A 15,210-nucleotide genomic window follows, 5' to 3' on the forward strand; every position below is an offset into this window, starting at 1 on the left:
AAAAGAAATGATTGGGGTACTCTAAATTTATTTCTAAAAAAAGCTCGATACCATTCAGGACAAAGCAGCCGGTTGTTTGGCATCCCAGCTACGACGACGCACAGTAGCAGTAGTATGTACCCTCTATGAGATGCAGTGCAGGAACTCACCAAGGTTCCTTAGACAGCTCCTTCCTAACCCATGACCTAGAAGGACAAGACAGCAAATACATGGGAACACCATCACCTGGAAGTTGCTCTCCAAGCCACTCACCATCCTGGCATGGGAATATAATCACTGTACCTTCACTGTCACCGAGTCAAAATCCTGGAACTCCCTCCCTAACATAATAATCTTTATTAGTGGCACAAGTAGGCTTACATTAACACGGCAATGAAGTTACTGTGAAAAGCCTCTAGTCGGCATATTATGGCACCTGTTCAGGTTGAGGGAGAATTCAGAATGACCAATTCACCTAACAAGCATGTCTTTTGGGACTTGTGGGAGGAAACATGAGCACCTGGAAGAATCACAGGCAGACACGGGGAGAACGTGCAGTCTCCGCACAGTGACCCAAGCCCCAAATCGAAGCCCGAGACCGTGGCGCTGTGAAGCAACAGTGCAAACCACTGTGCTACCGTGCCGCCCATACAGCACTGTGGGTGCACCTACACCACATAGACCTCAACGGTTCAATAAGGCAGCTCACCACCACAATCCCATGGGCAATTAGAGGTGAGCAATAAATGCAGGCCAAGCCAGTGAAGCCCTCATCCCTGGAAAGAAAAAATAACGGCGCTTCTGCACATTTGCAGTCTACAACTGGCACAGTGTGCATAAGCAGGTAAAGATATGAGTGAACAGCACTAGCACCACTCTCCCCCTGGCTTCAGCATGATAGGAGTAGTCCACAAATGGTGATGTGGGAGCTGAGGGGGAGAAGAGAAGAGGGATCTAGGCAGGGGAAGGGGGTACAGGTGAACAAATTTATCCAAACACGCCCCCAGGAAGTTACCTTGGACACCTTTTCAGGAGGTTGAGGTTCAGGAGGGCTTTGAAACTGTCTCTTTTTTTTTTTTACGTCAACTGATGTTTATTAGAAAGCAGATTTATTTTCCACAAAACGACTACTGGGACAGAGACTAAAGAAATGGAGAAGTACTTAAAAAAGAATAAAGAAAAAATACTGTAAAAGAAAGGTGGATTAGAGTAGATGGGTTTTGAATGTGATGTATTACTGACCCAGGTACAATGGCTGTGATGTTTTGGATTTGGGAACGGGGTGCAGTGTGGACAAATCATGGTAATTCATAAAAGGTAAATTTGCTGTGACAAAACTAACATATTTGTGCCTCCATATGATTCATGATTTGGTTTCTTTTATACCGGCTCATGTGGCAAGTTGATTTTTTTTTTTAAATCAAGAACACAGAATTTATCTAAAGGATCTTAATCACATAATTATTCCATTCAATCCAACCAATATATGTTAATGTTTATGCTCCCCGTGAAGCTCCTCCCACTCCAATTACCTCCATCCACCCTGCCCCCATTCTCTTCTCCCAGGCATGTGCATCAAGTCTTGTCTTATTTTGAACCTTTAAGATACTCGGTTTCCAAATTGTTTCCACGAGGATGGTCGCTGGTTGACTCCCACAAAATGGCTGCCAACCCACATACTATTTATTTGCCTGAACCATATTCAATTGCCTATTGGGTTTATAAAATGCAAGTAGAATGATACCAAAGGCAAGATAAATCATCTGGCAGCACATGAAATATTTCAGTAAGCCAGCAAGCAAGTATTTGAGCCCCTTAAGGTGCTTTTGTTTTCAGAAGTAGGGCAAGTAAAGTGAGACTCAGGCTCATGGGGCATACAAAGACAGTCTACAGTAGTGGTTTATAACACCGAACCGGAATATCCAGTGTAAAATTCCACAAATAAATGAAGAATTACTCACATGGTTTGGAATATCCAAATTACTGCCAGGAAAACGGATACAATTTCGACACATCTTATTAACCAAATCCTCGCGCAAAATGACGATCTCCTGAGTACAGTACTGAATCCTAACAGTATTAAACACAGAAAAACATTACTAAGCTGCTGTTTAAAAAAATTATACGGAATATCCACTCAATAAAACGATCAGTTAAGCAGAAAGTTTACCTGCAGGGGTTTGTAGTGAATACTGAAAATGGAACTCTCTTACTGAACTCTTCCGTGATGTAGTCAGCTAGCGGAGGCCTTTAAACAAATAAAATAGGGTTATAAAATAATCTTCCATCTAGAAAACCAATTTTAGACAATTGCAAATGGTGATCTTGCTTCCTGGTGTATTCAGGAGAATCTTAGTGGCTAAATAGAATGGCACCTTTTTAAAAAATTCTATTAGGAACATTTCAAGAATGTAAACAGCTAGAATACCTTTCCTGGCCTTCCATACAAAGGTACTTGGAACAAGAAGCCAAAGAAGACTAGGAAGTGCTGGATGGACAACATCAAGTATTATTTGTCACAGAAAGGGTTTCAGATGAGTGAAGTGGCTGGGATAGTTGAAAGCCAACTGCAACAGAATGAATTCATTTGGTCCCCCCCGTCGCTGCTGAACTGATGGATGTAGGGCCAGTTGTGCTACTGGGAAGCCAAGTCCAATGGCGCTGGACACCATCAATATTGAAAAGGGTAGAAGAGTATAAAGTCACATAGTCCCAGGTGACCATAGGCTGCTTTCCCCTTTGAGGGGAAGAGCTGATTAATGGTGATTTAACCCGAGGATCACCACACCTCAGGTGAGGGGCAAGGTTGAGAAGGCGGGGCCTTCATGAATAACCTCAGCCGGTACCGCTGGCGTGGTTCACGAATCGAACCCGCGTTACTGGCCTTGCTCTGCATCATAAATCAGCGGTCTAGCTAACTGAGCTAATTTGGGCCCCAGAAATACAGTAAGGACTGGTGATTACCTGGGTAAGATAGAACTGGGTCCAGGATCTTCAGGGCCAGGAACAAAAACAAAGCGACAGCTGCAAAATAAGAAGAAAAATATTTAGATTCTATTATTGACTACAGTACAACATAATATGAACCAATTGCACAACATTTTCTATAAGCATTAATTTATTTTTAAAAGTGCATGATGCAATAATATTCCACACCGCATCAGGTGAAATGTTCTACACTGAAGAGCAAAGAATCATTAATTCTAATTTTTCCTATAATATAAAATTGTGCTAGGGTCTACTTGGCTTGGAAATCGATTGGCTGGAACCTCCCAACCATGAGTGTAGCTAATTTAGTAAACCCCAAGTTGATGTTGTGGCACAATGGGTAACACTGCTGCCTCACTGCACCAGGGTTCAATTCCAGCCTTGGGTCACTGTCTGTGTGGAGTTTGCACTTTCTCCCAGTGTCTGCTGGGTTTCCTCCGGGTGCTCCAGTCTCCTCCCACAGTCCGAAGATGTGCAGGTTAGGTGGATTGGCCATGCTAAATGGCCCCTTAGTGTAGGTTAGGTTAGGAGGGGGTTATTGGGAATAGGTGGGGAGTGGACTTGGGTGGAGTGCTGTTTCAGGGGTCAGTGCAGACACAATGTACCGAATGGCGTCCTTCTGCACTGTTGGGATTCTATGACCAAGCAATTACCATACCTGCCATCAAATCTTGGAATAGTTAAGAGGATTGTGGTTAAATCATCACACGTCAGCTCTCTCTATCTCAAGCAGGAGAGCAGCCTATGGTCCTCTTGGACTATAGACACTTTCTCTTTGAGGGCAAGGATAATCCAATATTCACCACAATCCTCCTTACTTAATTAATCTCTACACATGTCCTTCAACCCATGCCTCTGATACAAATGCGAGGAGGACATCCATTTCTTGGTCTCTAAAGTTGAAACCATCTACTTAACTGCCTTCACCATTTGCTGCCCCATCACATCCCAAGACCTGTCAGTCTACAACACTCTGCAGTTTTCCCCTTATTACTCCTTACACATCATTGGTGGAGTATATAGGGCGCGATTCTCTGATTGCGGGGTGGAGTGACGGCGCACAATGGGCGTGGGCACTAGCGATTCTGGTCCCCACACAGTGGGCCAGCACAGCGCTGGAGAGGTTCACGTCGCTCCACTCACTTCCTGGCGCGCACTAGCGACATCCCGTGCATGCGTGGCGGCGTTACTGAACGCAACATGGCACAGGGGTTCTGGGGCCGGATACGCAACAAAGTGTGGCCCGGGGGGGGGGGGGGGGGGGGGGGGGGGGGGGGGGCAGCCAACCGATCGGTGTGCCCTGATCGCGGGCCAGACCCCATCGGAGCCCCCCCCCCCCCCCCCCCCCCCCCCCCCCCCCCCCCCCCCCCCCCCCCCCCCCCCCCCGCCCGTGCAGAGTTCCCGCCGGCAGCGACCAAGTGTGGACAGCAGCGGCGGGACTCTGCTCCTTCCACGCATCCGGGCCGGAGAACCGTGTACAGCGGCCCACGACTGGTGCCGCGCCAAACGTGCCAGTGCAAATGGCGCCAATTCTCCGCACCTCGGAGAATCGCGTGCCAGTGCCGGGACGGCGTGGCGCGGCTGCGGCGATTCTCAGGCCCAGCGTGGGGCTGGGAGAATCACACCCATAGTGTCATTATAATCCCGCTGGCAATATAGTAAGCAGCCATTAGGGTTGTGTTCAAATTATATAAATTGGCGGGCCTGTACTCTGATTAAGGAACATCAAGCAAGTTAACTCAAATGAATTTCTTGAATTTGCAGAAAGCCAAAAAAGTACAAAGGGAAATTTAGAGGAGGGCAAAACACACCATTTCCATGAACATTGCCATGAAGATTAAGTAATTCAATGAATTTGCTTCTTCCATCCATTGCAATCCTTCATACTCACTTAACCAAGGATTATTGCAATCTACTAACAAGGTTGATAGTATGTTTTATTGCACTTACTTTTTATGTATATTGGGATATTCACAGATAATATCCGCAAGTGCTTTCAGCGACTCTGAAAATGTGATAAGATTTAAAATAATTAAAAATAAAGATGGAGTTCTAAAGTGAGGAATCAATTAATTTAAAGAAAGGAACTACTCCTCACCTGTTAGAGACTTGATCTGATTGCTTCCATAGGGAGCAGAGGAAAAATTGCCACAGAAGATGAAGCAAGTGGGCGGCATGGAAGAATAACCTGCGGAGCATAGTGCATAAGTATATATGCTTTACAGTTTCAGGAATGTGTATCAACAAATGTTAACGTATAGAAAATGTCACTTTTAAATCACTGTATCCAGTAATAGATTGAGGAGAATAGTCGAATTGCTTCATTTAACTTTCTTCATTCTAGTCACCATATATCACTTTGAGATAGCTAATAAGTAGTAGCAAGTTAAAACAGGAATGCAGAAAGTTACCATGCAGGTGCAGCAAGCAATTAGGGGCAAGAACACGCCTGCGCTTCTGCGCATGCGCCAGAACACGGCAGTGGTTCTGCGCACGTGTGGGACCACGGCGGCCCTTCGGTACCAGTTGGTGTGGCGCCAACCCCTCCGGCGCCGGCCTAGCCCCCAGACGTGCAGAGGATTCCACAACTTCCGGGTGGCCCGATGCCGGAGTGGTTCGCGCCGTTCTTGATGCCAGCGTCGGGCCACCCCGCCGATTGTGGGAGAAGCCCGCCCAATGAAAGCAAATGTCACGTTGGCCTTTACTGCAAAGGGATTGGAGCACAGGAATAAATAAGTATTGGTGCAACTGTACATGATTGTACACAAGACCACATCTGGAACACACTGTGCCGTTTGGACTTCATATTTTAGAAAGGATGTACTTGAATTGAAGGTGGTACAAAGAAGGTCCCCGAGAGGAGAGGGTTGTTCTATGATGAGAAGAGGAGTAAATTGGGCTTATATTCTCTGGAGTTTAGAAGAATGAGAGGCAATCTCACTGAAACTTATAAATATCTGTCAGGGCTTGATTGGGTGGACGCTGAGTTTCTTTCCATTGGCCAGGAAGTCTAATACAGGGGGGCACATCTCACAATAAACGGCCAACCATTTAGGACTGAGATAAGGAGAAATCACTTCACTCAAACGTTGTGTATCTTTTGAATTCTCCACCCAGAGGATTGTGGATGTACCATTGTCGAATAAATTTAAAGGTGGCGTGGACAGATATTTGGTATCCCAGGGAATTAAGGGATATATGGAGCGGGCAGAAAAATCACAGGATCAGAAATCACAGAATCTTTACAGTGTAGAAAAGAGGCCATACACCCCTTTGAGTCTGCACTGACACAATGAAAGAGCATTCTACCTAGTCCCACTCTCTTGTATTATCCCCTTAACTTTCCACATTCTTTCTTTTCAGATAGCAATCCAATTCCCTTTTGAATACATAGAACATAGAACGATACAGCGCAGTACAGGCCCTTCGGCCCTCGATGTTGCACCAACATGGGAAGTCCAAAAACTAAAGGCCATCTAACCTACACTATGCCATTATCATCCATATGCTTATCCAATAAACTTTTAAATGCCCACAATGTTGGCGAGTTCACTACTGTTGCAGAAAGGGCATTCCGCGGCCTCACCACTCTTTGCGTAAAAAACCCACCTCTGACCTCTGTCCTATATCTATTACCCCTCAATTTAAGGCTATGTCCCCTCGTGCTAGCCACCTCCATCCGCGGGAGAAGGCTCTCTGTCCACCCTATCTAACCCTCTGATCATTTTGTATGCCTCTATTAAGTCACCTCTTAACCTTCTTCTCTCTAACGAAAACAACCTCAAGTCCATCAGCCTTTCCTCATAAGATTTTCCCTCCATACCAGGCAACATCCTGGTAAATCTCCTCTGCACCCGCTCCAAAGCTTCCACGTCCTTCCTATAATGAGGCGACCAGAACAGTACGCAATACTCCAAATGCGGCCGTACTAGAGTTTTGTACAACTGCAACATGACCTCATGGCTCCGGAACTCAATCCCTCTACCAATAAAGGCCAACACACCATAGGCCTTCTTCACAACCCTATCAACTTGGGTGGCAACTTTCAGGGATCTATGTACATGGACACCGAGATCCCTCTGCTCATCCACACTACCAAGAATTTTACCATTAGCCAAATATTCTGCATTCCTGTTATTCTTTCCAAAGTGAATCACCTCACACTTCTCCACATTAAACTCCATTTGCCACCTCTCAGCCCAGCTCTGCAGCTTATCTATGTCCCTCTGTAACCTGCAACATCCTTCCGCACTGTCTACAACTCCACCGACTTTAGTGTCGTCTGCAAATTTACTCACCCATCCTTCTGCGCCCTCCTCTAGGTCATTTATAAAAATGACAAACCGCAACGGCCCCAGAACAGATCCTTGTGGTACGCCACTCGTAACTGAACTCCATTCTGAACATTTCCCATCAACCACCACTCTCTGTCTTCTTTCAACTAGCCAATTTCTGATCCACATCTCTAAATCACCCTCAATCCCCAGCCTCCGTATTTTCTGCAATAGCCGACCGTGGGGAACCTTATCAATACCTCGACCAAACATGCCTCCATCACCCTCTCAGGAATTTCATTCCACACTCCAATCACCCTCTGGGTAAATACATTTTTTGTCGCATCACTTTTACTCCTTTTGCCAATTATTTTGAATCTGTGCCCTCTAATTCTTGATGCTCTCTTGAGTCGGAACAGTTTCTCACTATTCACCTTGTCCGTACCCTTCAATCTTGAATACCTCCACCGTGTCCTCTCAGTCTTTTTTCTTCTTCAAGGAAAACATGGTGAGCTCTCTAATCTATCCTCATAGCTACAGCTCTTTATCCATTGAATCATTCTTGTGAATCTCCTCTGTATTCTGTCCAATGCCTCTGCATTCTCCCTCTTACACCAATCAATGTTATCACACCTTTTTCATTGAGGAAATTGAAGTTGAAGACCAAGATCAGCCATGAAAGGGACATATTGAATGCCAGAGCAGGCTCGACGGGCTACATGGTCTACTATTTCTTATGTTCTTGTTGTCAATAAAAAGATTTACAATTACAGTAATACAGTTAAACATAACATTATTTAGGATCTTAGATTCACATCAACAAGCCAACTTGTTTCAAATGCTCAAGTGAGCATTTGCCCCCAAATGCTCAAGTTTCTAAAAGCCAAACAAATCAGGAAAGTTAGTAATGTAAGGGTAAGGAGGAGAAAAAGATATGGATATGGCTGCTGATCAAGGACAAGATCCCGAGCAACTTTGATGCTTTCTCCCCTCAAAGTATAAGCTCACACTAGCTCAGCACCCTGATGTCCAATGAAACTCTACATAGCCTGATAAGCCAAAAATATTTGTTTAAATAAATAGTGAACATATTACCTGAAAACATCATATGAAGTTTTTCAAGTACTTCCACCTGGTCCAGCCATACATCAGAGACAAAAACAAACATGGCGTCTTCATTTTCTTCCTCCAATTGTTTTAATTTTGCAGACGACTTCACCGACGTAGCAGAGGGACCGCCAAAAAAGTTTATGTTGCCATAATAAGCTCTGAGGGACAGAGCATGAAACGTTTCAAGATCATTAAGTAGATAAGACTGGACAATCACGAACAACATAAGGACCATATTCCCCTCGCGACGATTTTACTTTATAATGGATCCAATCTTCTCTTTTCTTTTAATCCATTACTTTATCAGAGTTACAAAGCCAGAGCTCAGAGTGTGGACAGGGACGAACCCCTAATCCAGCTCCTTGCCTGCTCCAAAAACCAATTCAAATTGAATCCAATTCATGGTCCCCACAAGAGACATACCAGATCGAGGCATTACACCTGATCCCACACTCATCTTAACCAAAAGGCCAAGAAGCGCTACGTTTGAACATAGCCAAGAAGCGATCCAATCTTTTTTTAATTGTCAAGTGGAATTAATTTATGAAGAGCAAGAATGCAACAGTTTAGGCTGATCTCTGTTCATCAAACTGGGTTAACAGTTTAAAATTAACCACACAAAGCAGTTTAGCATATTATCAGGAAACAAACTCTTTGAAACCTTTCAGAAAATGTCAAAACATACAGATGTTGAGGAGAAATCGGGAGACATTTATCTCAAGAGACATCTATATCTGAGCGGAACACCCAGATCTCCAAGTGACTGAAGTGGAAACAATAGGGACTGGGGCAGACAAAGTGAGTGGGTAAATCAATGTGGGGAAAGTGAGAGACAATCCACTTTGGATCTGAGAATAACAATCAGAATACATTGAAGAGCAATGCGTTTTAGGCATCTGTATACACAAATCATTAGAAGCTAGTGCACAGGTACAAAGGGTAAATGGAAGGGCTGATGGAATGTTGACACTAAGTAAGGAAGTGATCTTAATGCTAAAATGTCCTAGCTCAAGGGCAGCACGGTGGCGCAGTGGGTAGCACTGCTGCCTCATGGCGCCGAGGTCCCAGGTTCGATCCCAGCTCTGGGTCACTGTCCATGTGGAGTTTGCATATTCTCTCCGTGTTTGCATGGGTTTCATCCCCACAACCCAAAGATGTGCAGGCTGGGTGGATTGGCCATGCTAAATTGCCCCTTAATTGGAAAAAATTAATTGGGTACTCTAAAATTTGTATAAAAATAAAAAATAAAATGTCCTAGCTCTAAATTTACATCAGGGAGCACTTTTTCCAGATTTTCTGTTACCGTTTCCATGTAACTGTTTCCCACAAAAGGCTGTGGATGCGAAGTCAATTGAAATTTTCATTTTTTTTTTTGTTGGACAAGGGTAGAGGGACATGGAACAGTGGTGAATGAAACTGAGGTACAGATCAGCCATGATCGAACAGAATGGTGGAAGAGGATTGAGAGATTTAACAGCCTACTCCCGTTCCTATGATTGAGAAACCCTAAGCAGCCAAATAAACTTTGCCCTGATTTCTTCCATATCTGACACAGGAACTTTTAGTCAAGGGCTGTAATTAGGATTAGATGCTATTATAGAAATAAAAGTCAGGCATAAAGGTAGGATTTTGCTCATTCAGGTATATTTCGAACGGTCCTCTGTCTGGCTATTCATGGCAATATACAGAGGTGGAGCACTGGAATTCATACTGGCATCCAGCTTCTAATTATTATGCAACCTGCTCCCTGCAGCATTCCAATTTCAACATTTCTTCTGGTGCCCTTCTGAAATGAAGTAAGCTTCAGATAATGCTTAAAGCATACCTCACCTGTTGCTAAACCATCAACTAATCTGACATTTCCATTACCTTTTGCAAACAGTCTGAAGGGCCAACCTCAAGACAACTCTGCTCCACCAACAGTGCTGCTGGAGAGCGCAACATTGCAGATATAAACTCTCAGTGTGAGCAGTATAGTTGGCTTGGGGCTTGTTAGGTTAGACATAAACAAAGATGTGTGTGTGTTATATTATTATTAATTCTGTCATATTGCCAAATACATCCACTAGCAATTAGACAGAATGCAACATAAATTTCTATAATGAGAATGATTACTTGTATAGCAGAATAAGTTGGGTTGAGCTGTGCTATATACCTAGTAACTGTTACAAAATCTTTTCTATGGGTACTTTGTGTGACCTGATTGCAGTGAAACAACTGCATAACAAGAATGCTCCTAAATTCCAGTTTCTAGTTTGTCTCGTGTCCAGCTGAGATCTAGAACTCACATTGCAATGAATCAACTACATTATTTTAGCTGTCACAGAACCAAAATGTAGTTCCTCGCCAGTTTTCCATTATCCGACACTCCATTAGATTATCCTAAACTCTGCTGTGAATATTCTGTTCCGCACCCCATTCCACCCCACGTGCTCACTGACATTGGCTCCTGGTCCCCCAGTAAGTCAAATTTAAAACTATTTCTTCATCTGCGAATTCCCCCACCCCATCTCAATTCTGTAACCTCCTCCACATCAATCCCCTCTCAATGCTCTATATCCCTCCTTTAAACTGTTTCATTGACTCCGACAAAACCCTTTTCTTCAACACTCTCTGGAATTCACTTCCTAAACTTCTTCGCTTTTCCATCTTGAAGGATCTCCTTAAAACCCCTCTCTCTCTAACTAATCCAGCCTTCAATAGCTTGGCACCCACAATCCAAAATCCTCTATATTAAGAATATTGGGACTTTTTTGTTGGTTTTTTTTTGCATAAATTTAGGTTACCCAATTCTTTTTTTCCAGTTAAGGGGCAATTTAGCGTGGCCAATCCACCTACCCTGCACATCTTTTTGGGATGTGGGGATGAAGCCCACGCAGACACGGGGAGTGCCCCCGGGCCAGGACCGAACACGGGTCGTCGGCACTGTGAGGCAGCAGTGCTAACCGCTGCACCACTGTGCTGCCCCATCTTGGGACATTTTTGAACATTTAAAGATCATATAAATGCAAGTTACTAATGGAAATTAAACTGTATATTTATTAATTTATTGCACTTTAATTATTGCGTGAAATTGATAAAAACAGTGGTTATTGGTTAAGGAAGTAAAATGAAATATATTGTTTAGTATAGTAGCATTGATAGTCTGCAATAATGGTTTGAGCCTTGGGCTTTACAATTAACCAAAGTACTATTCACTTATCAAATCAAATGCCAAAAACTACACTAAAGCAGATACTTCATAGAAAACTCTGTAGCAAAAATTACCGAGTAACACTGGAAGATTCAGTAGGTGGAAATCCAAATCCATTGACATGGAAAATTCCATCTTCATACCACCCTGTAAAGAAATTCTCATTATAACATCCATTTTCAGAGTTAATGTTGATTGTAAAACTACCAAAAAAAAAAACCCAATTACAAACATACAAAACTGAGTAATCAGATTCTATCTTGCTCCACATCTCAACGCTTGCCAAAATATATCCTTTTCTGCGCGATCAAAATAGAAGAATATAATCTTAACTAAGTATTTTGAAAAGAGCGATCTAATTTTTTAAAGAAATACTACAATTTTGATAACCATCCCATGTTCAATACTGTAGATCATTCATTGCTCCATGGTTGGCTCTGCTGCACAGTGTAGGAGTAAAAAGTGTGGGAATGCAATAGTTATAGTGGGTGGCACATTGGTTAGCACTGCTGCTTCACAGTGCCAGGGACCTGGGTTCAATCCAGCCTTGGGTGACTGTGTGGAGTTTCCTCCGGGTGCTCCAGTTTCCTCCCATAGTCCAAATTTGTGCAGGTTAGGTAGGTTGGCCATGCTAAATTGCCCCTTAGTGTCCAAAGATGTGCAGATTAGGTGGGGTTACGGGGATAGGTTGGGGGAGTGGGCCTAGCTAGGGTGCTCTTTCAGAAGGTCGGTGTAGACTCAATGGGCCGAATGGCCTCATTCTGCACTGTTGGAATTCTATGATTGAATTCTAAGGAGACTAGATGGGCGTTTCTGTCACTACAAATGAGGCTCCAGGATGGTATGTTACCTCCTTGTTGCTGGGGTCAAGGATGTGTCAGAGCGGCTACAGAACATTCTGGAGAGGGACGGTGAACAGCCAATGGTTGTGGTACACATTCGTACAAACGACATAGGTAAAAGTGGATGGGGTCCTAAAAGCAGAATATAAGGAATTAGGAAGTAAGTTGAAAGGTAGGACCTCAAAATGTAGTGATCTCAGGATTACTACCAGTGCCACGTGCTAGTCAGAGCAGAAGTAGCAGGATATATGGGATGAATATGTGGCTGAAGAGATAGTGTGAGGGGGGAATTTCAAATTCCTGGGGCATTGGGACCAGCACAAATTGGAGGGATTGCACCTGGGGGAGTATTCACTAGAATGTTTGGAGGGTTTCCAACTAAAAATGGTGGGGGGTGGGGGGGAGAGACCTAGGTAAGGAGTCATAGGAGGCGAATCAGGGACAAGAACAGAAGACAATAAAGGGAATAATAAAAGTGATTGGCAGAGAAATCAAGGAAATTAATCAAGCAGGACCTCAGAGAAAATAGTGGGAATGGGACAAGTCATGTTAAAAATGGCAAGCCTCAAGGCTAAATGCCTCCGTGCCTACAGAGCATTTGCAATAAAGTGGATGAATTAATTATGCAAATAGATGTAAACGGATATGATATAGTCGGGATTATGGAAACATGGCTGCAAGGTGACCAGGGATTGGAACTGATTATCCAGGAGTATACAGTATTTAGGAAACGACAAAAAGGAAAAGGAAAGGAGGAGTTATATTGCTGGATAAAGAAGAAATTAATGCAACAATGAAGAAGATATTAGCTTGGCGATGTGGAATCTGTAAGGGTAGAACACTAAGGAGCAAAATACATTAGTGGGGGTTTGTATATTGAGATCCAAATTGTCGTGGTGATGTTGGGGAATGACATTAAAAAGGAAATTGAAGGGCGGCACTATGGCACAGTGGTTAGCACTGCCACCTCACGGTGCTGAGGATCTGGGTTCAATCCCGGCCCCGGGTCACTATCCACGTGGAGTTTCCACATTCCCTCCGTGTCTGTGTGGGTCACATCCCCACAACCCAAAGATGTGCGGGTAGGTGGAAAGTCCCACATAAGAGATTACCGTGTAAAATAAAGCACATGGGGTAGTGTATTGAGATGAATAGAAAACTGGTTGGCAGACAGGAAACAAAGAGTATTAATAAACGGGTCTTTTTTGAATGGCAGGTAGTGACTAGTGGGGTACTGCAGGGATGGATGCTCGGACTCCAGCTATTCACAATATGATTTTGATGAGGGAACCAAATCTTCAAATTTGCAAAGTTGGGTGGAAGCTGTGAGGAGGATACAGAGATGCCTCAGTGTGATGTGGATAAGCAGTATAATGTGGATAAATGAGAGGTTATCCACTTTGGTAGCAAAAACAGGAAAGGAGATTATTATCTGAATGGCTACAAATTGAGAGAGGGGAATGTTCAACGAGACCTGGGTATCCTCGTACACCAGTCACTGAAGGCAAGCATGCGGTGCAGCAGGCAGTAAAGAAGGCAAATTGTATGTTGGCCTTCATAGCATGAGGATTCAAGTACAGGAGAAGCAATGTCTTGCAGCAATTATAAGGGCCTTGGTGAGATCACAACTGGAATATTTTATGCAGTTTCGTTATCCTTAAATAAGGAAAATGTTCTTGCTACAGAGGGAGTGCAGTGAAGGTTTAACAGACTGATTCCGGGGATGGTGGGACTGACATATGAGGAGAGATTCAGTCGGTTAGGATTATATTTATGGAAGTTCAGAAGAATGAGGAGGAATCTCATAGAAACCAATAGGATTGTAACAGGACTAGACAGGATAGATACAGGGCGGCACGGTAGCACAGTGGTTAGCACTGTAGTTTCACAGCGCCAGGGTCCCAGGTTTGATTCCTGCTTGGATCACTGTCTGTCCGGACTTGCTTGGGTCACTGTCTGCACGGAGTTTGCACGTTCTCCCCGTGTCTGCGTAGGTTACCTCCGGGTGCTCCAGTTTCCTCCCACAGGTCCCGAAAGACGTGCTTGTTAGATGAATTGAACATTCTGAATTCTCCCTGTGTACCCGAACAGACGGCGGAATGTTGCGACTAGGGGCTTTTCACAGTAACTTAATTGCAGTCTTAATGTAAGCCTACTTGTGGGTTCCCAATGGTGGGGGAGTCCAGAACCAGGGGCGGAATTCTCCGACCCCCCCGCAGGGATTTTCGGCACGGGATGGGCTGAGTGGTCATGCCACAAAGCAGAGTCCCGCTAGCGCTGTTCACACCTGCTCTTCCGGCAGGACCTCTGTGTGGATGCATTCGGGGGCAGCCTGGCCCAACTGAAGTTTACAGGTGTTGGGAGGATGGGAAATTAGCATGGAGAGCACTGGAATAGTTGAGCTTGGAGATGACAATGGCACAGATGTGGCTATCTGCAGATATAGGTTTACAGGTGGATTATGTAATGTAAGTCAAAGCACGTGGGGCGGGATTCTCCAATTCGGCGGTAGAGGGTCCATGCCGTCGAAAATGCCGTCACGTTTCACGACGGCGTGAACGGGCCGCTGGGAGTACCGATTCTGGCCCCTACTGTGGGCCAGCACGGCGTTGGAGTGGTTCCAGCCTCCCCGACGCGAATTGTGCGCCGAGCCAACCCGCGCATGCACGGTGGCCTCCATCAGCGTGCCAGCCCCGATGCAACATGGCGCAGGAGTTCAGGGGCCGGCCCGTAAGAAAATAGGCCCAGGGAGCAAGAGGGCCAGCCTGCCAATCGGTCGGCCCCTATAGCGGGCCAGGCCCCACTGGAGCCCCCCCCCCCCCCC

At 44.6% G+C, this 15,210-nt stretch overlaps 1 protein-coding gene across 3 annotated transcripts in view; it reads right to left on the minus strand.

Annotated features, from left to right (window-relative positions):
* The window catches only part of pole2 (polymerase (DNA directed), epsilon 2), a 49,673-nt gene that overhangs the window by 7,862 nt on the left and 26,601 nt on the right, over positions 1-15,210 (minus strand). For all 3 annotated transcript variants that reach the window (XM_038776442.1, XM_038776462.1, XM_038776451.1), the window contains exons 10-16: positions 11,619-11,691; positions 8,337-8,509; positions 5,066-5,155; positions 4,918-4,972; positions 2,944-3,003; positions 2,150-2,227; positions 1,941-2,049 (exon numbers count right to left, since the gene is read on the minus strand). In XM_038776442.1, the coding sequence (XP_038632370.1) occupies positions 1,941-2,049; positions 2,150-2,227; positions 2,944-3,003; positions 4,918-4,972; positions 5,066-5,155; positions 8,337-8,509; positions 11,619-11,691 (638 nt within the window). The remainder of the gene's footprint in view (positions 1-1,940; positions 2,050-2,149; positions 2,228-2,943; positions 3,004-4,917; positions 4,973-5,065; positions 5,156-8,336; positions 8,510-11,618; positions 11,692-15,210) is intronic.

This window comes from Scyliorhinus canicula, chromosome 2 (assembly GCF_902713615.1).
Source record: "Scyliorhinus canicula chromosome 2, sScyCan1.1, whole genome shotgun sequence".
In the NCBI taxonomy this organism is placed as follows: domain Eukaryota; kingdom Metazoa; phylum Chordata; class Chondrichthyes; order Carcharhiniformes; family Scyliorhinidae; genus Scyliorhinus; species Scyliorhinus canicula.